This window comes from Sminthopsis crassicaudata, chromosome 4 (genome assembly GCF_048593235.1).
Source record: "Sminthopsis crassicaudata isolate SCR6 chromosome 4, ASM4859323v1, whole genome shotgun sequence".
In the NCBI taxonomy this organism is placed as follows: domain Eukaryota; kingdom Metazoa; phylum Chordata; class Mammalia; order Dasyuromorphia; family Dasyuridae; genus Sminthopsis; species Sminthopsis crassicaudata.
This window is the reverse complement of record NC_133620.1, coordinates 463,036,920-463,058,558: the sequence shown is the minus strand read 5'-3', so window position 1 is coordinate 463,058,558 and position 21,639 is coordinate 463,036,920. Positions and strand designations below refer to the sequence as shown.

General features: G+C 48.6%; 1 protein-coding gene across 1 annotated transcript in view; it reads left to right on the top strand.

The window, feature by feature from the left end:
* The window catches only part of GTF2IRD1 (GTF2I repeat domain containing 1), a gene marked incomplete in the record, with an annotated part of 193,432 nt that overhangs the window by 41,223 nt on the left and 130,570 nt on the right, over positions 1-21,639 (top strand). The window contains 1 exon segment of the mRNA XM_074264041.1: positions 18,394-18,522. Coding sequence (XP_074120142.1) covers positions 18,400-18,522 — 123 coding nt within the window.

The window sequence follows — 21,639 nt, the reverse complement described above, 5'->3', positions numbered from 1 at the left end:
GGCATTCTGAGAAACGGAGAGTTCACAGGACTGGTCGCCCTTCTGAGCTGCAAGGGCCTGAGAGAGCATCTCTGTGTGGAAGCCCAGGGGCCCCTTTACGCATGTCCTATCTCTTACGTCCTTACATGGGCGGCTGCCTGCCTGGAGGTGGTGAGGGTCAGCCAGGACTGGGCATGAAGTAGCACCAAGGTGGGACAAGAAACCAGCTCCCTGGTAGCCCTCCTTCTCTCTCCCCTCTCTCTTTCAATCTTTAATCTCTTTATTTCTTTCGTTCTTTCTTTCCTGTCTCATCTGTCTGTCTGTCTCTCTCCCCCTCTCTCTCTCTCATTTCTCCCTCCCTACCTCTCTCCCTTCCTTCCTTCCTTCCTTCCTTCCTTCCTTCCTTCCTTCTTCCTTCCTTCCTTCCTTCCTTCCTTCCTTCCTTCCTTCCTTCCTTCCTCCTTCCTTCCTTCCTTCCTTCCTTCCTTCCTTCCTCTCTCTGTCTTTGTCTTTGTCTCTCTATCCCTCTCTGTCTCTTCTTTCTTTCCTTCCTTCCTTCCTTCCTTTCCTCCCTCCCTCCCTCCTTCCTTCTTCCTTCCTTCCTTCCTTCCTTCCTTCCTTCCTTCCTCTCTCTGTCTTTGTCTTTGTCTCTCTATCCCTCTCTGTCTCTTCTTTCCTTCCTTCCTTCCTTCCTTCCTTCCTTCCTTCCTTCCTTCCTTCCTTCCTTCCTCCCTTTCCTCCCTCCCTCCCTCCCTCCCTCCCTCCCTTCCTCCTTCCTTCCTTCCTTCCTTCCTTCCTTCCTTCCTTCCTTCCTTCCTTCCTTCCTTCCTTCCTTCCTTCCTTCCTTCCTTCCTTCCTTCCTCCTTCCTTCCTTCCTTCCTTCCTTCCTTCCTCTCTCTGTCTTTGTCTTTGTCTCTCTATCCCTCTCTGTCTCTTCTTTCCTTCCTTCCTTCCTTCCTTCCTTCCTTCCTTCCTTCCTTCCTTCCTTCCTTCCTTCCTTCCTCCCTCCCTCCCTCCCTCCCTCCCTCCCTCCTTTCCTCCCTCCCTCCCTCCCTCCCTCTGTCCTCCCTCCCTCCCTCCCTCTTCCTTCCTTCCTTCCTTCCTTCCTTCCTTCTTCCTCCCCCTCCCTCCCTCCCTCCCTCCTTCCTTCCTTCCTTCCTTCCTTCCTTCCTTCCTTCCTTCCTTCCTTCCTTCCTTCCTTCCTTCCTTCCTTCCTTCCTTCCTTCCTTCCTTCCTTCCTTCCTTCCTTCCTTCCTTCCTTCCTCTCTCTGTCTTTGTCTTTGTCTCTCTATCCCTCTCTGTCTCTTCTTTCCTTCCTTCCTTCCTTCCTTCCTTTCCTCCCTCCCTCCCTCCTTCCTTCCTTCCTTCCTTCCTTCCTTCCTCTCTCTGTCTTTGTCTTTGTCTCTCTATCCCTCTCTGTCTCTTCTTTCTTCCTTCCTTCCTTCCTTCCTTCCTTCCTTCCTTCCTTCCTTCCTTCTTCCTTCCTTCCTTCCTTCCTCCCTTCCTCCTTCCTCCCTTTCCCCCTCCCTCCCTCCTCCTTCCTTCCTTCCTTCCTTCCTTCCTTCCTTCCTTCCCTTCCTTCCTTCCTTCCTTCCTTCCTTCCTTCCTTCCTTCCTTCCTCTCTCTGTCTTTCGTCTTTGTCTCTCTATCCCTCTCTGTTCTTTCCTTCCTTCCTTCCTTCCTTCCTTCCTTCCTTCCTTCCCTTCCTTCCTCCTTCCTTCCTTCCTTCCTCCTCCCTCCTCCCTCCCTCCCTCCCTCCCTCCCTCCTTCCTCCTCCCTCCCTCCCTCCCTCCTCCCTCCCTCCCTCCCTCCTCCTTCCTTCCTTCCTTCTTCCTTCCTTTCTTTCCTCCCTCCCTCCCTCCCTCCCTCCTTCCTTCCTTCCCCCTCCCCTCCCCTCCCTCCCCTCCTTCCTTCCTTCCTTCCTTCCTTCCTTCCTTCCTTCCTTCCTTCCTTCCTTCCTTCCTTCCTTCCTTCCTTCCTTACCTTCCTTCCTTCCCTTCCTTCCTTCCTTCCTTCCTTCCTTCCTTCCTTCCTCTCTCTGTCTTTGTCTTGTCTCTCTATCCCTCTCTGTCTCTTCTTTCCTTCCTTCCTTCCTTCCTTCCTTCCTTTCCTTCCTTTCTTTCCTCCCTCCCTCCCTCCCTCCCTCCTTCCTTCCTTCCCTCCCTCCCTCCCTCCTTCCCTCCCTCCCTCCCTCCCTCTTCCTTCCTTCCTTCCTTCCTTCCTTCCTTCCTTCCTTCCTTCCTTCCTTCCTTCCTTCCTTCCTTCCTTCCTCCTTCCTTCCTTCCTTCCTTCCTTTCTCTCTGACTTTGTCTGTCTCTCACACCCCCTCCTCTCCCTTGCACTCATAGCTTTCCCACAAACACTCTTCTCTTCTCCCTCACTTCTCCCCCCCACCACACACACATGCAAAGGCATCCCGCATCTCCCTCTGCCACCATCCTCGCGCTGTCTCACTGTCTCTAGCTCTCTGTACGACTTGCTCTCTCACCTATGTCCCGTTTTTAGAATCTTGCTACCCTCGAGGGTAAAGAGTTTCTGAGGAGGATTCCACCCCCATTTTCCCTGAACTCCCTTTCTTTCCCGCCCCTCACTAGTTTCTCTGCTTCTCAGGCCCCGGAGCTCACCTGGTTTTTTAATGAAGTGTGGGAAGTTCTAACTCTGGAGCTTGGCCACCTGGGGACTGAGGGCTCCTGGCAGTTCGAGGAACAGATCTGAGCATTTTCCAGAATACCCGGGGAGAAAAGGAATCGACAGCTGGCTCTGGATGCGGGGTGGGGAGCCAAGGCCTCTGGGAGGAACTGCATTGGGTTGGGGGAGTCGGAATGGGGCCGTTCCAGGAAGTCGGGGGAGCGGCCCAAATAATAGGGTGGGGGGCTGAGCCCCGGTGACTTAACCAGAAGCGACTCTGGGGTGGAGGACTATGGCTTCTGGTACAAAGGTAAAAATGCTCCATTTGTTAAGGGACTTGGGTTCAAATGCTGCATCTGATACAATGTCTTCCCCGGGTTTCTGTGTCCTCCTCTGGAAGAGGAGAGGAATCGATTAAATGATCCCAAAGCAATTTAACATCTTTAGATTCCTAATCCTGTAATTATTTAGGGACATGTGAGGGCACTAGGTCACCACTGGCGCTTCCCTGTCGGTCAGTTCATTCAAGCATTGAGCTCTGCCCGATTTGGAACCTTTTGGGTTTTTGGAAGATTTATTGTTGCCGTTTGTTTTAAAAGGAATACTAATTCTCAGGTAGCACCGCTTCCACTGAACCCTTGCTAGTAACTGTGAAAAATACACTAACAAAAGCAACAGTGTACCTGATGGCGTGTACCCCATTTTACACCTGTAGTCCCCCACCCCCCAGGAAGAGGAAGATGTGCTTTGTGATCCTGATTCCCAGAAGGCAAGCCCCCTCCAGTTCATGGTCTCATTCAGAGAACTCAGATACTCCAGACTAAAATGTAATTATTGAAGAAAATAAGTAAAAATGCAATAAAGCAGAAATAATATTACATTTTAAGACTAAGTCACTATGCAGCCAGCTGGGATTCTTCTGTCCCTCCTATTTGCATTTGACGCTCACCCACTCATGAAACTGAGGCTCGGTGAAGAGAAAACAGCCTCCCCAAGCTCACACAACTAGTCTGGGGGAGAGCCGGCTGCACCGCCCCCCGGGGCTGCCCTCAAGAAGCCTTCACATTCTCCTGGATCTCGGTTCTTCTTCTGCGAAATAAAAGGGTTGGGCCCAGTCCATATGATCCCTTCCAGTTCTTGATCCGTGTGAAGTCTCGTGGTCCAGGTAATCAAGGCCATAGGACACTAGAAGCGGAGAGGAGCCCAGAGGGACTAGGGTAGTCAGTCAGGGCAGGCTTCCTGGAAGAGATGGGCCCTGAGGGAGGACCTGACATCGGAGTCACAGATCCGTAGATTATTATATCGGGGAGAGTGCGCTAAGCCAGCTCTGTCTTTGGTCAGAGGGGGCAAACATTTGGTGTGCCACAACAATAGTATAATGATCTATTTATGGCACTTCACAATGTTACCTCTGTTGGTCTTCATAACAACCCCAGAAGAAAGGTGCTGTTATTATCTCCATTATACAGATGAGGAAATTGAGGCAAACAGAGTTATGGCTTGCCCAAGGTCACACAGCTAATAAATGTCTGGTTCAGGATTTGAACTCAGGTCTTCCTGAGGTCTGGCGCTCCACCCTGCTGCCTTAAAGCTTTAGGGTGGTATGTGATATATTATTGGTTAGTCCCATTATACAGCAAATCAGTTAAAGAGGTAAGATACCTTGGGAAGAGAGAGGCACAAAATACCATATTCCGGGTCAAATCTTTCCCAATCTTCCCTGGCTCCCAAAGCATTTTGATCTTCCTTTACATGTGGCCGTATGTGTTTTCTTCACATTTATAATATCTGTATTCTTGTTGTCTCCTCTGCTAGAATGTAAGCTCACGGAGGGCAGAGAGTGTGTGTTCTTTGTGTTTGTATGTGGATGGTGGTTGGATAGGTAGATTGACAGACAGACAGATAGAATAGACGGATGGATGGATGGAAAGATTATAGAAAGATAGATAAATATACAGATGACAGATGATGGATGGATGAGAGATAATAACTGGATGGATGGATAGATGAATGATGATAGATGATAGCCTAGACGGATGGATAGACAGACAGATAGATGGATTGAATAGATGATAAATAGATGTATGGATATATGATAGATAGATAGATAGATAGATAGATAGAATAGACGGATGGATGGATGGATGTAGAGATTATAGAAAGATAGATAAATACACAGATGGATAGATGATGGATGGGTAGATGATAACTGGATGGATGCATAGATAGATAAATGGATGATAGATGATAGCTAGACGGATGGATAGACAGACAGATAGATGGATGAATAGATGATAAATAGATGTATGGATATATGATAGATAGATAGATAGATAGATAGATAGAATAGACAGATGGATGGATGGATGGAAAGATTATGGAAAGATAGATAAATATACAGATGGACAGATGATGGATGGATAGATGATAAATAGATGTGTGGATATATGATAGATAGATAGAATAGAGGGATGGATGGATGGAAAGATTATGGAAAGATAGATAAATATACAGATGGACAGATGATGGATGGATGGATGATAAATAGATGTGTGGATATATGATAGATAGAATAGACGGATGGATGGATGGAAAGATTATGGAAAGATAGATAAATATACAGATGGATAGACGATGGATGGATGGATAGATGATAAATAGATGTGTGGATATATGATAGATAGATAGAATAGACGGATGGATGGATGGATGTAGAGATTATAGAAAGATAGATAAATATACAGATGGACAGATGATGGATGGGTAGATAATAACTGGATGGATGGATAGATAAATAGATGATAGCTAGACGGATGGATAGACAGACAGATAGTTGGATGGATGAATAGATGGGTAGGTGAATAGATAGCTGGAAAGATGGAGAGAGATAGGGAGAGATAGAAAGGCTAGATGAATGATTGGATAGAGTCGATGGAAAGGAGATGGGAGAAGAGCTGGAAGGATGGTGGGGCAGGAATTTGGGAGCAGAATGGCGTTGGGACGGGGGTGGGGGGCTAGAGAATCCCCGCCTCTTTGCTTGATGGGAATTCTCCTTGGATGTTTACAGTCTTTGATATGATAAAAACGTAATGATTCACTCTTTGAAAAATTAGGGAGTTCCACTGAACCCTTCGGATCTTTTCCTGTTCTAGATACCGTGAACCTATGAAGCAAAGGTTCCAAGCAGTCTATCTGCATTGGTCTTGGAGTCGGGGGGTCATGCGTTCAGATTCTGCCTTCTTTTCCCTGGGTGACTTCGGGCAAGGCGTTCCGGCTCCCCTGAACCCCACTTTCCCCACCTGAGAAATGAGGGGATTGGTCTTAGGGGCTAGCCCTGACCCGTTGGGGAGGAGGATGGAGAAAGGGATCTCGCATAGGATTGACTCCAGCCCATTTTACAGACGAGGAAGCTGAGGCACACCGGGTGAAGGGACCTGCCCAGGGTCACACAGGTGATGTCTGACACAGGAAGGCAGGTGGTCGTGCTTCCACCTGACCGCTCTGATTACAGAGTAAGAGGGAGTGTTGTGCTTCTAGTCTAGAGACGAGGCCTTTGACCTTGGGGTCTGAGCCTCGGCTCCTGAAGGGCGGGGATCTGGGGCCCTGCCCCTCCCTGCTGGGATCCCTCTGAGCCAAGGCCCCCCCCCTCCCTGGCGCTCTCAGGGCCAGTCCCAGGTGAGGAGAGATCAGTGTTGTGTTCTCTGTGGCTAAGTGGATTAGGAACGTTCAGAGGAAGGAGCGGAGGCCGGGCCTGGGCAGGAGCCCTCAGCGGGCCAGGATGGTGAGCTTCATCTGGAGCCTTCCTGCTCGGCCCTAATTCGATTTTGGCCAGGGCAGCTGCACGGCCAGAGCAGCTCTGACTCCTTTCCGGGAATGGCTGGGGGAGGGGCGAGCGCAATGGAGTAGAGGGAAAGGAAGCCTCCATCAATCTCCTTCAACCCACCGGAGGGGGAGAGAACACGTGTGTTGGTGTCTGTACCTTGGCGGTCCTAAAAAGGCCTCTGAACGCCCGTCTGATTCATCTGTTCCTTGGTCTGGCATTGAGGCCCCCCCAGCATCCCTCCCAAACTCACCGGTCCAGCTTTCCCACGCTCCTGTTACCCACCCTGTGCCGGCGCTGGGAGCTACCTTTGCCATCTCTGTGGGAACGAGGAAAACTCGGGCGTGTCGGGGCTGGGAGCTCGGGGCACTTGTAGGGATTTCCAGGAGCCATTGGGTTCCCTCTCCCCTAAAAAGAGGAAGAAGGTGGGGCTGGGAGAGCACGTGCAGGGGCTGGATGTCCTAGCGGATGGCTAGCGGGGTGTGAGAAACAATGGGGCGGGGAGGCACCTATCAGAACTGCTCATCCAGACCAGGAGGGAGGTGTCAAAGCTGAGTGGGCCAAGTCCCCCCAGGAGAAAGGCTCTGGAGCCCCGACAAGAGCGGGGCCTTATCCAAATCGGGGCTTCTTTAACCTTTTCCACCTTTTCGTCTGAGAAATTTCTCCCAGGTACACAGGAATATAAAATAGGTACACACATTTAACATAGTTTCTGACTCCCACATTCAGTTATGAGACCCCCCCATGGGGTCACGAACCAGGTTTAAGAAGCTGGGGGTTAAATGGTACTCATCCTCAAGGTCCAGGTTAATTTACCTTTTCCCAGAAGCCTTCCCTGATTAGGATGAATCACGTGGTCTCCCTTTCCACCTGGCCCTGCCCCCAAACCTCGGAGACTTTTATGGTAAATCTTGTTTCCCAGCTAGACTACAAACAGCTTGAGGACAGGAGCTCTGCACTTTTCTCCACACTTCTACCTCCTTCTGTCAGAGAATGGCACTCAGTGCCCCCAGACATGCTACTGAGCAGCAGCTGAGTGACTGTGAGCCAGTCAGTGTCCTTCTTAGGGTCCAGTTTTTTTGTTTTTTTTCATTTATAAAATAAGAGAGTTTTTAAAAAGATAACAGAATCTATTTAGAGGGCTAGAGAACAGGGCAGCCAAAAATAAAAGAAACGAGGCACCGACCGGAGGGAGGCCATGGGTCAGAGAGGACGCGCCCGGTGAGCTGGAGGTTGCCAGCCTGGTCAAGGGCCTCGGGTCAGTGTTCTGTGGGGATCAGCGGGGGAAGCGGGCACGCTTAGCTCAATGGGGACGGATGTGACCGCTCTCATCGGGAGCCCTGCTTTGCAGAAGTTGGATCAGCCCTTTTCTGCTCAGTCCCGGAGGCCAGACGAGGAACGGGGGCTGAGCACAAAAGAAAGGCCGCTTTCTCCCCAAAGTGTAAGGAAAAAACTGCTGACAAGGAGAGCCAGCTTTCAGAAGCAGGGAGTTTCTTCCACCTCACCGGAGCCTTGGGAAAGCACCAAAGGGCAATGATGGGGATACTGTGGAGGGGAACCAGGTGAGGGTTAGGCTAGAAGGCTGCCTCTGTGAAAGCACCCGCCTCCCAACAATCCCGGCAGGGAAACAAGGCGGGCAGCCTTGGCCCCATTTTATGGATGAGGAAATTGAGGTCTAGAGTGATGAGGTGAGCCGACTCCCATCGTAAAGCCAGTTCGCTGAATCGAGACCCATTGCTCTTCACGCCCCACCGAAAAGTCCCTGCCAGGTCCAAGGTTATGTAGTCACTTTGAGTTTGCGTGGTGGGTTACTGCTGAAATACCGCAGCAGAAATCATAGAGGTAGAAAACCAGGCTTTCAGTTTGTTATGTTTGAGCACAGGTTCAGGAGGCAGCAAAATTATCCCGGAGCAAGATTAGGTTTCTAAAGAGGCTTTTTATGGTCAAATTTACGTCAGAGCAACCGAAAAGGAAATTCTTTTGTCTATTGCAATTTCATACATTCTTTTAGGCTCTAAAAGTTTAAAAAAAAAAAAAAGAATCCATAATCCCATGCTTCCTTCAACATCATCAAAGTTTAACAAACTTAGTGAAGTAGGCTCCTAATCTCAGACATCCCTTAAGAAAACAAGCCTGCTGGAACAGACTCCATAAGTAAACTAAGGCAGGTTACACATTAAACTGGGTTTAGAGGATTCACAATGGGCTGATTGAGAGGGAAAGCTTCCAGGCCTACCAAGTAGAATCCCTTCTTCAAATAAGGTTCAGTCAGATTAGTTCAGGAAGCTTCTTTGGCTTCTTATCTGAGGAATGTCAAGGCTTTAAGTAAATTTTCCCATCCCCTGGAACAGGTTTTAGCGTCCTGTCTAGGAGGAAGGACCCTCACCCCCCCCCCCATAATGAAAGTGAAAAATTATTATCACAGTTTTGAGAGAAGGAAAAAATAAGAGAAAGATAAGATAGGTAGGAAGGAAAAACAAGAAAGGTAAAAAGGAAGGAAAAAAAAAGAAAGAAGTAGAAGAGGAAGAAAGATAAAGGAAAGAAAAAGATAAGGAAGGAAGAAAAGAAAAAGAAAGGAGAAGAAAGAAGATAAGGAAGGAAAAAAAGAAAAAGAAAGGAAAGAGAAGGAAGGGAAGGAAAGAATGAAAAAAAGATATAAAGGAAGTGGCTGGTGATTGGCAAAGAGTAGGAGGGGACAGTGGGGACTCGGGTGGTCAGGAAAGGCTCTGATGGAGGTGAAAAGCTGTGCAGTTACGGCCAGTGTGGTCTTGGTGTGGTCTGGAGATGGCTACTTGACCACCCCCAGTCAGCTGGAGATAAGTGTGGACGCTATCTAGAGTCCGGCCTGGGTGAGAGGTGGAGGTGCAGGGGCCCCGATCCCAGGCCTCCCGCCCCCAGCGCCTGCAGCCTGCAGCCCTGCCAACAAGTGACTCGGAAAGCTGGCAGGAGCCATCTGGACAATGGTGGGGATGGACAGGCCCAATTAGCAGGGTGGCCAGCCGCGGAGGGCCGCTGTTTTCTTGCCCAGTGGTCAATGAATAAATAGGCAGTTATTAAGTACTTATTAGGGACTATACTAAGAATCTATATATTCTGTAAGTTCTGTGTGTACAGATATAAAAAGAGAGCCAGCTCCTCCCCTCAAGGAGCTTACCTTTGATCAGGGTTAGCCAACATATTTTACAAGGGCGTGGTGGCTGAGTTTTGATCTGAAGGGCCAGGGGATGGTGAGTACAGTATGGGAAGCCCTGGTGATGAATTGGCAAGCCCAGGGTGGGATTGAGCCACGGGACAGAAGGACAATTGATTTAGGATGGGAAGTGGCCTATTAGGTAATGTTTGTGGTCCTTTCTCTGCATTGTACAGATGAGGAAACTGAGGTCCGGAAAGAACTGATGGTTCAGGAAGTGTAGAGTTAGGATTCAAATCAGAGGATCCATGGATCCTTTCTCTGTCTCTCCCCTTCTGTGTATCTCTTCCCTCCTTCCTTCCTTTATCCCTCTCTCCCTCTCTCCCTCCCTCTCTCCCTCCCTCCCTCCCTCCCTCCTTCCTTCCTTCCTTCCTTCCTTCCTTCCTTCCTTCCTTCCTTCCTTCCTTCCTTCCTTCCTTCCTTCCTTCCTTCCTTTCTTCCTTCCTTCCTTCCTTCTTTCCTTTCTTTCTTTCTTTCTTTCTTTCTTTCTTTCTTTCTTTCTTTCTTTCTTTCTTTCTTTCTTTCTTTCTTTCTTTCTTTCTTTCTTTCTTTCTTTCTTTCTTTCTTTCTTTCTTTCTTTCTTTCTTTCTTTCTTTCTTTCTGTTTCTGTCTCTCTCTCTCTTTCTTTCTCTCTCACCCCTTTTTCTTTCTTTTTTTCTTTTCCTGGAACTGGGGTTTTAATGACTCCTGATACTCCCAGTGTGAAAAGCTCCCTTCACCAGTGGAGCTGAAAGGATTCCCCGGGGGAAGCCCACGCGTCCAGTGACTTGTTCAGGGTCACACACCAGATCCAGTGTATGTCAGAGTCAGGACTGGAAAACTGGTGGCTTGATTTCTGTGCCAGCTTTTTTTTTTTTTTTCCCTTCTGAAGTCAGCCAGAAGCACTAAGCTCGAATTCCTGAAAGAGCAAAGTCATGTGGGTAATGCTTTGAGTGCAGCCGCCCCCTCCACACCCCCCTTCAGCGATGTTTTAACCTTGAAAGCTACTCAGCGGCAAGAAGCATGGCCTTTACAGACACATGCAAAGGGGATGCAAATTTTATGCAAATGCAGCGGGTCTTGTGGTCCCCCCCTGCTACCTGAGTGCCCCGTTTAGGAAATCCTGCCCTCCCGGGGAAGGTGCCAGGCAGCTTGTCTGTGGGTTAAAGAGAGGAGGGGAGCCCACGGACACTTCATCCAGTGCTCGAACCCCCCACGGCAACGAAGGACGCCTGGAGAAGAGCACATTAAGGACGGAGAGGCAGGGGAGCAGGTTTCGTGCCAATCATAATTAATTTATTGATGTATTTCAGTGGGGTCACCATCCATCAGCCAAAGGCAGTGACGTTGGGACACTCGGTCTCCTGCTCTCCCTCCCTCCGTGGCACTCTCTCTGTACCTCAGACGCTGGGTCTTACTGGATGGCACCGAGACGGGCAGCTGCCCGCTGACAGAGCGGGGGCAAGGGAGAAAGAAGGTCGGCAGTGGAGGCTGGGAAGGGGATTCCCAGTGACACTGAACTGGGATCGTTTGTCCCATGGGCTCAGATGTGGATGGAAAGCGCCAAAAATTGTGGCCCTTTCCCTCGTCTAGCGGACTGATGCGATCGCTGTCTTCAGGGAATTGGGGCCTGACAACTGAGGCCCAGTCCCTGCCCCCCCCCCCCAAGCCCTTGGTCTGATGGGGGACACACAGCCTTGACCTCCCAGACCTCGCGGCCTGAGAGGAAGATGTGAGACCCCAACGAGGAAGACAAAAGCTTCCTCAGAACAATGCGAGCTAGCGGGAGCCATGGGTGCCCTGAGCTGCTGCTGGGGATGGGAATACGTCCTGTGCTCGGGCGTTTTAAGCAGCTGGACAGAGCCCCGGACTTGGAGTCCATCTCCTGCCTCAGACACTGATTGACTGTGTGATCCTTACTTAGCTTCTGTTTGCTTCTCTTTCCCCATCTGTCAAAGGAAATAATGATAGCACCTGCCCCCCAGAGTCGTTGCAAACCTTAAAGTGCTGATTCATTGTGTAGTATCATTATTGAGCATTTCATGTCACTGTGCCTCAGTTTCCTTAGCTATAAAATGGGGGTGAAAATCTACCCTACCTCTCCATGAAACTCAAATGCAATTCATGATAGAGCTTTGACAATTATAAATGTGTATATGTGTGTGTGTATACATATATGTGCATGTATAATATATATTTAAATGTAAGGAAGTCATAGTAGTGGAGGGCGTGTATCTGTGACAGTCACTGAAGAAGGATAATCTCCAATATTAGCCTAAGGTCTGGTTAATGTTCAGTGTAAAAGGAAACAACACGTGCTCTGATCCTGCCTTCCATTTTTCTAACTTTTACAATGATAGGTCATTATTACACCAGAAGGGATCTTCCTCTAATTCAAACCTTTTTTTTTTACACATAACAGATCCAGAACGGTAAACGTGCAAGGTCACACAGATGGAAAGGGAGTGAGCCAGGGTTTGATCCCAAGTTCCCCTTCTCCAAACCCATTGGTTCTTCTACTGTATCAGACTTTTTCAAAGAGATAATGAATGGAAACTGGCTTACCCAATTGCTTTCATTTTTCCCAATTTTTCCTCTTGATTAAAAAAAAATTCTCTTTTATAAAAATCTCTTTCTTCAGCTCTTCTAGGAATTCTTGTTGGACTCATGTCTGACCTGCATCTTTCTTTGAGGCTCTGCTTGTAGATGATCGTTCAGCTTTCTCCTCTTGAGTTTGTCCCCAGCTCCGTGGAAGCTCTTTATGATTGGCTTCTTTTTTAATTGTTCATTTCCCAGCCTGCATCTTGATTTTGTTAAGAGTTGGCCTCTGCCCATCTTTGGGAAGAATGTCTAGTTTAATTAAACCTCTGTGACTGCATTTGGGGGCCAGCCTGCCGATTTTCATTGTTTTAAGATGGTGTGACCTGGGGAGAGTTCTGGTTACTCTCCTGGTCTGTGCTTCAGGCCTTACCCAGGTACAATTCCTTGGCTGCAAAGAGTAACCTTTCCTCTCTGCCCTGGAAGTGTGAACAGAAACTTGGTAATGGGAGAAGGAGTTGCCAAATGGCACCTGACCCTGTGCCTAGTGCTAGGACAGGGATCCTCTCATTCTTTTCTGACCAGTTCCCTTTATCGTCTGCCAGCCCTTCATCAAACCTCAATTTTCCTGGACTGGAAAATTTTTCCTGGATTTTTTTAATCTCCCTAAGAATTTGATTTGCGGCATTAAAAAAAAAAAAAAGTTGTGAGAAGATTGGGAGAACTCACTAAAAAGGCTCCATTTCCTCTGCCATCTTGACTGTACTCCATTTAATTGCTTTTCAAAATAATATCCAGACTGAAAAATATCTATGTAAAGTAGAAAGTTGGTGGTTGAGCTTTGAATGGCAGCAAAGGGAGTTGAGTATTTTTACGAGATCTGTGTCCCTATGGCTGCCTCTGTGGAATAGTGTAGACATCCAAAATCGCTTCTGTTTCTGAAAGTCTTTGTAGAGGCACCTATGGCAGAATAAAAAAAAATGCCACATTAGGAGTCAGGAGATCTGGATTCAAATCTTGACACTTCCATTAGTAGGTCGAGTCCTTGAGGGGAAGGACTGATTTCTGTATTTGCATCGCCGTCCCTAGCACATAGTGGTTCATTAATAATTACTTGACTTTTGTAGCCTGTCCCTTCTTACCTTTCCAGTCTCTTAATACCCTCCTCCCTCCTTGTGTTCTGCAGTTCAATGACATCCGTCTCCTTGTGGTGATCGGATAACTCATTTTCTTTATTTGGGGAAAGGGCAGGACTTGTTTGGTTCGCCAGAAAAAGGCCAAACTCTGGCGTCGGAGGGACAATTTTAACCCACTCGGCCTCAGTTTCTCCATCTGTAAAATCATGGGCTGGATGGCTTCTTCCAGCACCCGACCTCTCATTCTGTGATGCTCTGACCCGAGATTCTCAGCTGAAAAGTACTCTGCTGTCCCCTGAACTGCCCTTCTCTTCTCTCGAGGCGTTTCTGAGCACAGAAATGGAGCCGGCCACCGGGACGAGAGCCCCTGGCTCCGGCCGTTCTTGCTCTTGTCCGATTCTCATTCTAATCAGCGCACAGATGGCCGCCTGCCTGTTAGAGGTTGTATTCTCCACATTACCTTGTACCTGCTTCCAATTTCCAAGGTAATACTTCATCTTCTATTCATTATACCGTAGACACCTGCCTTCTCTCACCTAATCTCGTCAGTAAATGATCTCCAAATTACAATGCAGGCTGGGTAATTTCTAGGAAGGCTCCCAAGTATGCTTAATCCTACTGAGTGTGTGTGGATTTTTGGCAGCTCCCATACAGAGAGCAAGACTAGGTCTTGGGGAACAGCTTATCCCCGAGGCCTGTGGCTCCCCATTAAACTGATGATAAAGCCAAGTGTCGCAGGGAAGAACAATTAGGAAGCTTATGATCCCCAGCCTCTTTCACACCGTCGTCAAGGTTAATCATTTCTTCACAGGATGTGAGATTTGGAAGGGACCTTAGCACTCACGGAGACCGATTTCTCCTTTATTAATAAGGAAACTGAGGCTCAGAATGGTGGTAGGATGGTAGAGTTAGAACTGGGAGGGTCCTCAGAAGTCATCTGGAGTGGAGAAACTGAGGCCCGAAGAGCTGGAGTGGTCTCAAGGAGAAGCGTCAGAGCCAGGATTTGGAGGCTCAGTCTTGCTGACTCAGAAGTCTTAGACCCCGGTTCTCTTTGCCCCAACGCCACCCCCCTTACTCAGATAAATGGAAACGTGGCCCCTCGAGATCTCTCCGGCTCCTTCCAACTTCCATGTTCTGGGGACCGCTAATGGCCGGCCCACAGATTGGAATGCAGATGATACCTGCTTTCCCCTCGTGCTCTCGCCAGCTCTCTGCCCATCAGGGAGCCACGCCAGCCTGGTGCTGGACTGCCCTTTGCGGGCAGCAGCAGAAGGCCCTTAGGCATCGGTCAGCCAGTCCCTGCATGGAAAACAATTAAAAATTTTTTATTACAAATTAATGATCAACAGACACAAATATCACAAGATACAAAAAAGGAGCTCCCCCAAAGAGGGTTATACATGAAACAACTTCTGTACAATTTATTTTTATCAGCATTTTCATTTTCACAATGTAGTAACAAGATGGCCCTGTTTTTTTAGACCCTATCCTGGATCTCTTTGTGTTTATTTGTTTTCTTGATAATCTTTCATTTCTCTCTCTCTCTCTCTCTCCATTCTCTCTCTCTCTCTCTCTCTCTCTCTCTCTCTCTCTCTCTCTCTCTCTCCATTTCTCTCTCTCTCTGTCTCTCTCTCTCTCCATTTCTCTCTCTCTCTCTCCATTTCTCTATCTCTCTCTCTATATATATATATCTCCATTTCTCTCTTTCTCTCCCTCTCTCTGTCTCTGTCTTTATCTGTATCTCTGTCTCTGTCTCTCCATTTCTCTGTCTCTGTCTCTGTCTCTCTCTCTCTCATTCTCTCTCTGTCTTTATCTGTATCTCTGTCTCTGTCTCTCTGTCTCTGTCTCTCCATCTCTCTCTCCCCCTCTCTCTCTGTTTGTCTCTGTCTCTGTCTTTATCTGTCTCTCTGTCTCTCTGCCTCTCTGTCTCTGTCTCTCTCCCCTTTTCTTCCTTCCCCTTCCCTCTCTAAGTCCTCCCTTGTAACTAGTTTAGTCAAACAAAAAGAATCGACACATCAGACATCAAAATGCCGTTTTGATTACAAAGGAGGAGACTTTGTCTCAGAAATCTGACAGAACTTTTATGTGGTTTGAAAGTGTCTGTGATGTCTATGTAGACGGTGACTGGAGGGAAAAGGGTCTAGGTGTCTCAGTTCAAATTCAGAAAATTTTAATTAAATCTTTTTTTCAGTTAAGCTTCCCTGCCCACATTGTAACAACTGTGCTCAATGAAGTAAAACCAGTTCTCACACTAGCCAGATCCAAAAATATATCTCCTCTCTCAGTCAGTCAGTCAAGCAGTAAACATTTAGTAGGCACCTGTTGTCTTTCAGGCCCTATGCTAAGTATTAGGGATACAAATATTAAATATAGAACCTGCCCTCAAGAAGCTTACCGTCTAAAATATGAAACATCTGTAAGAAATGACCAGCAGGAGAAATACAGAGAGGCCTGGAGAGACTTACATCAACTGATGCTGAGTGAAACGAGCAGAACCAGGAGATCATTATACACTTCAACAATGATACTGTATGAGGATGGATTCTGATGGAAGTGGATTTCTTCAACATAAAGAAGATCCAACTCACTTCCAGTTGATCAATGATGGACAGAAATAACTACACCCAGAGAAGTAACACTGGGAAATGAGTGTAAACTGTTTGCACTATTGTCTTTCTACCCAGATTATTTTTACCTTCCGAATACAATTCTTCCTTTGCAACAACAACAACAACAAAATTCGGTTCTGCACATATATATTGTACCTAGGATATACTATAAGATACTTAATATGTATGGGAATGCCTGCCATCTAGGGGAGGGGGTGGAGGGAAGGAGGGGAAAATTCGGAAAGAAGAGAGTACAAGGGATAATGTTGTAAAAAAAAAATGACCTATGCATATGTACTGTCAAAAAATGTTATAATTATAAAAATTAACAAAAAAAAATATGAAACAGTCCCGAACTCGAAAAGTACATTCTCAGGAACAGGAGGGAGGGGGGAATGGGGAGATGGGAGTTGGGGTGGGTTTGAAGACAATATGTATGCAGATTAGTAAATATAAAATAAAAATAAACAGAATTGAATTGTTTAAAAAAAAAAAAGCTTACAGTCTAATTGTCAGATCATGGGTTCATCCCCGGACCTCTAGCATTGGAATCACTCCTTACGGTGATCAGAAATCTTTGTTGCTGCTACGTCAGAGCTTATTCTCTTGCTTCTGATCACTTCCCTCTGCATCAGTTCATACAAATCTTCCTAGGCTTCTCTGAAATTGCCCTTGCCATTTTAGGGCACAATATAAATACAGATGTGTTTATGAATAGACATATAGATATATGTCATATATATATATATATATATATATATATATATATATATATATATATATATATATGACATAGAGAAAGAGAGAGACCGAGACAGAGCGAGAGAGAGACAGAGAGAAAGAGACAGAGAGAGAGAGAGAGAGAGATCTTTTTGTCTATCTTTGCCCCCATGTTGTTTCTCCTTAGATCACGAGCTTTGTGAGGGCAGGAACTCTCAGAGGCACCATTTGAACCCATGTCCTCTGACCTCAAATTTACCTTCTTTTTAGCCTTTGTTCCAGAGACTGGATTGCAGCAGAGTGAGTGCAGAGCAGCCCTCAGGCTCAGGAAAGTCTCAGTGCAAAACTTTCTTGCCTGTGTGGCCCTGGACAAATAGCTTATGGGCTGAGATTGGAACCTCAGTTTCTTCTCCCATAAAATGGACATAATAATACTCCTAGCATCTCCCTGCGGAGAGACGAGGGAACTAGGACTTGCTTCGGGCAGTGTTATAATCCCATAGTCGGCCCTTAAGAAATGCTTTTTAATTGAGTGATTCCAAAGGGAAAACTATTCATAGGAAGACCCCATTTCTCTGACATGCCCTTTCGTGATTGTGTGTGTGTGCTCATTGGACATACAGGCGCATGGATATTTAGGTCTGTGTCTACACTGGCTCTCTCCGTTGGAATGGGGTTTGTCTAGGAATCCAAGATACGAGCGTCTCAGGCGCCTTGGATCTTTCTGAGACTCGCAGATCTAAGGCTGGAAGGGACTTCAGTATCCACCTAGTCCCACGTCCTCATTTCACAGGTTATTGAGGAAATTGAGTTACCCGATTACATGATTTCGGCCCAGGCTCCCTCCGGTAGCACGTGACAGGGTGCTGTTCCCATTGATTGCTCTCGGCACCTGATCTCAGGGCCTCTCCCCCTTCCCTTTCCCCGCGGATCCGTCTCTTCCTGTGTCCTCAATCTTGAAGGAAAAAGGATGCTGACTTGGGAGAGCTGAGAATCTCTTTTGAGGTCTGCGGGACTGAATTGTTGAGACTTTCTTGGATGGAGGAAGAGGAGTTTAGAGAAGGGAAGGGAGAGAGCCCCGGTGGGGGGTGGACACCTGGCCAGCTCTGACCCAGAAGGGAGACTAGATTTAAACGAGGCGATAACGTTTTCGGATGATTCCCATGATTAAATAAGGTTTTCTACAAGGCAGAATTGGATCAGACCCATAATTGAATGGAAAGGGGACTGAGCGAGCTCCAGAATTGAGTCCCAAGATGGAGTCGGGGTGGTTCGCCCAATTCCCACATTTCCAAATTAGGGTCTGGCAAAAAAATTGCCCATGCATATGTCTTATAAATAAAAAGCTATAATAAAAAACCAGTCTGGCAGCCGGAGACTTCAGGACCTCCCCCCGGATGAGACTTTGGAGATATTTTCCCTCATCTAACAAAGGAGGAAACTGAGACCCAGAGAACTGCCCTCCCCAGCGCTGGGCAACCTGTGCTTGCCCAGTGGGGATTTGAGCCAATTCCTCTGGAGGCAAATACGGTTCAGTCTGACCAGAAGGTGGCCCTTGCACAGTCAAGGGCGACTTCTCCCTTTTGTGCCATCCCAAAGGTGGCACAAGGCCTTAGGCTTCCAGAAATCGGCCCTTTACACACAGGGAAGCCCCAGTAAGCCGTGGAACCCTGGAGAATGAGCTCTACTTACCCCGAACTTTGGGGGGAGCTTTTGGGGATCAGAAGGGAGCGCCTTTTTGGAGGCCGTCTGCTGCCAGATCAGTAACGCCCTCCTTCCCCTCCTGTATTCCAGGTGACTATGGCCCTGATGGGGAAACACTTTGATGGCCTCGCCAACGCCTCCGGGCCCGATCGCTGGAGCACCATGTTTCCCCGAAAAGACGAGATCATCACCAGCCTTGTGTCTGCCTTAGATTCAATGGTGAGTCAAGTCCGGGGACGTTGGTGGGTCTGCGGATGGGAGGGGGGGCCCTGGGGGGATGGGACGCACCCTGCTGAGGGCGGCTCAGCCAGGACCCGGAGGGCCAGCAGGGCAGGAGGGGGAGAGGCGCTGATTCAGTTTTTTGCCAAAAGGGACAATTATTTAGGTGGAGAGATTACAGACAAAATGAAGAGGTGAAATAGACACCGGGAGCGGTAAAAATAGGAAACAGATCAGTTCTTTATACTCTAAATTTTGGGGAGGACCTATAGTCCCTAAGCAGACCTTAGGGTCCAGAAGCCCCAGAGAAAGCACCGGTCCGTATCAGTCAAGAGGATTCCCTGCCTTGGCACTGTGGCACACAGAACCCTGGGACCCAGAGCCAGGGAGACCCATCAAATGCAGCCTCAGACTCTTAGGCACTGTGACCCTAGACAAGGCATGTAACTTTGTTCTGCCTCAGTTTCCTGGACTGTAAAGTGGGGGTGATATAGCACCTCCCTCCCAAAGTTATTATGAGGATCTAATAAGGTATTAATTGTAAAGCGCTTAGCACAGTGCCAGACATACAGTAGGTGCTTAATAAATGTTTATTACCTTCCCTACAACAGTCTGGAATTTTCAAGGCATTGTGGGTGCCAGGGATACAAAGAAGAGTTTAGCGTGTTTACTTTCACGGGCCCGGATGACCTCGGAGCATCCCGGCAGTCCGACCTCCCTGGGGACATTATCCGGCCCCTCCTGGAAGCCCGCCCCAGCCCTCTGGGAATGATCTCCTGTATCCTCTTAGTGCCGGGTATCCCTTTTCCCGGCAACTTGGGCAAGAGAGAGGCATGAGAGAGAAGCCACAGACCCTGGAAGTCCAGAAGAACCAGATTCAAATCCTGCCATAGCCACTGACTGCTGGGTTAATCTGTGCCTTCTGTGGTTTTTTTCACCCCAACGAAGAGGGCGTGGGACGGGTGACGTTGGATTCCTTGTGGCTCTGACGGCTGTGGGTCCCGGAGCGGTGCCTTGGGCAGGGGCGCACGTGGCTGGGGGCAGTGCATAAGTCATGCCCAGGGTGGACAGGAGGCCCTTTACGCCCTTTCCACACTCAGAACCATGGGCCTCCCCGCCCTGCGCTTCACCAGCTGAGATCAGGAAGCAGGTGCCCAAACATTAGCCCCCGTGCTTTCCAGGTCCCTTGAGCCTGCCGGACCCACGGCTTTCAGGAGGCTGCAGGGCCCTTGGAGCAAAGCCCCGCCCTCTCCGAAGCTCCCCACCGGGTTAATGAGTCCATGGGAGGCAGGGGAGGGTCCCTGTGCTGTCACCCGGCTTCTCCTTCCCTTCCGCCTCCCATCAAACAAAGCTGACCGAGGTCACTCTTTGGCTCCTCCGGAGCCTGGCACAGAACCTTCGCTTAATGAATGCTTGTTGGTCGATTCCCTGCTTGATTGGAAGGGCCCTGAACTTAGACTCACAGGAGTCAGAATTTAGGTCCCTTACCCCCTTCCCGCAGCCTCAGTTTCCCCATGTGCAAGGTGCCCACGCTCTTCGTGGCTGTAACTCTGCGATCCAACCTTCCCGGAGGGTTAATGTTCTCGGTAACTGTAAAGTGCTAACCGAGAGTGTTTATCTGTATCTTTACCGTTAAGATGGCGGCCGAGCGGGAGAGCAGAATCCTCCCCTCCAGGCCGCGAGCCCAGCGGAGGAGGCTCTCCCAGGCCACCGTCTCTCCGTCTCCGTTGCCTCCCCATTAATATTGATGGAGGAAGCCATCTCGTTTACTGAAGTGGGGGCTTGGGAGCGTTTTTGCCACCGCTGCCCCTGGGAGCTTCGCGAGGCCGCGAGCGGCGGCTTTTTAATCTAGAGAACAAAAGGAGATAAGTCACATTCTTGTGATGTCGGGTTCCCAGCAGAAACCTTACATAAGGCAGCCTCGCTTACGTAAACGAGACGGGGCTTCGGCTAAGTGTCTGGCCCAGGAGCTAAGCCCCGGGATTTTTTTAAGCCGTGAAAGCGAGAGCCCCCGAGAGAAGGGACCCGGCAGTTACTCCAGGCCCAGGGCTGCCTGCCCCAAGGCAGTGGGAAGACTTCGGGGATCCCTTGTTGCCATCTGGGGTTCCCCAACCCCCATCCCCTAAAACCAGAGCCCCACCTGCGCCGTTGGTCAAGAGACCCTGCTTTCCAGGTCAAGATTCTTTCTTCTTTTCCCATTCGTTACTGGAAGACTTTATTTTGGGAGGTGGAAGAGAACCGTGGGCCACCTGGGATTTCATGTAGGTGGGGAGTTCCCGGTATGGAGACTCCCTCCGCCAATACAGATCAGCCACTTTTCCGTAACCGTAGTCTCACTCGTTGCTCAGGATCCGGCATATTTCAGAGGTAGAACTCAAACTCAGATCTGGCCAGCCCTCCTTCCGCTGTGTTATCCTCCTTCTTCCTGATTATTTATAAGTAAAACATATCAGCTCTTGAAGGGACCTTTTGGGATTCATATAGATGAAGTGTCTTGCAGCGATGCACTGGGGGAAGAAAAGGGGGTTCTGCCCTTCAGGGCAAGGTCTTGTGGACTGCAGAGGGGAAGGATGGAGCCTCAGAGGGCAGCAAGAAGGGGCTCGCTGGTGGGATTTGTCCAAAGCCCTCGTTTTCACGGTAGATGGAGAGTTGGGGCAGAGTCAGGAAGACTAGTTCAGATCCTGCCCCAGATACTAGTTGCGGGACCTTGGGCAACCTCAGTTTCTTCATCTGTAAAATCCATAAAAAACCTCCCAGCCTTGTTATGAGACGACCTATGGGAAATGCTTCGCAGACTTTAAGGCAGTCCAGATGGGGAAACTGAGGCCAAGGGAGGAAACGTTCAGATCTCACCCACAATGCTTTCTCCTGGGTGACCTGGGCCAATCCCCTCTCTTCCCTGCCCCTCCGTTTCCTCAACTAAGGATGGCCCGGTCCAGATCTGTGAATCCAGGAGGTGCAAAGACGTGAAGCTGCCCTTGTAAGACCTCTGATCCTCCTCTAGATCTTTAATCCTCTCAATGACACTTCTGACTTACAAGCATATACTGATCTAACTGGTCCCCAGAGGTGGGGGCACAAGGATCATCACCCCCATTTTACAGTCCTGGAAACTGA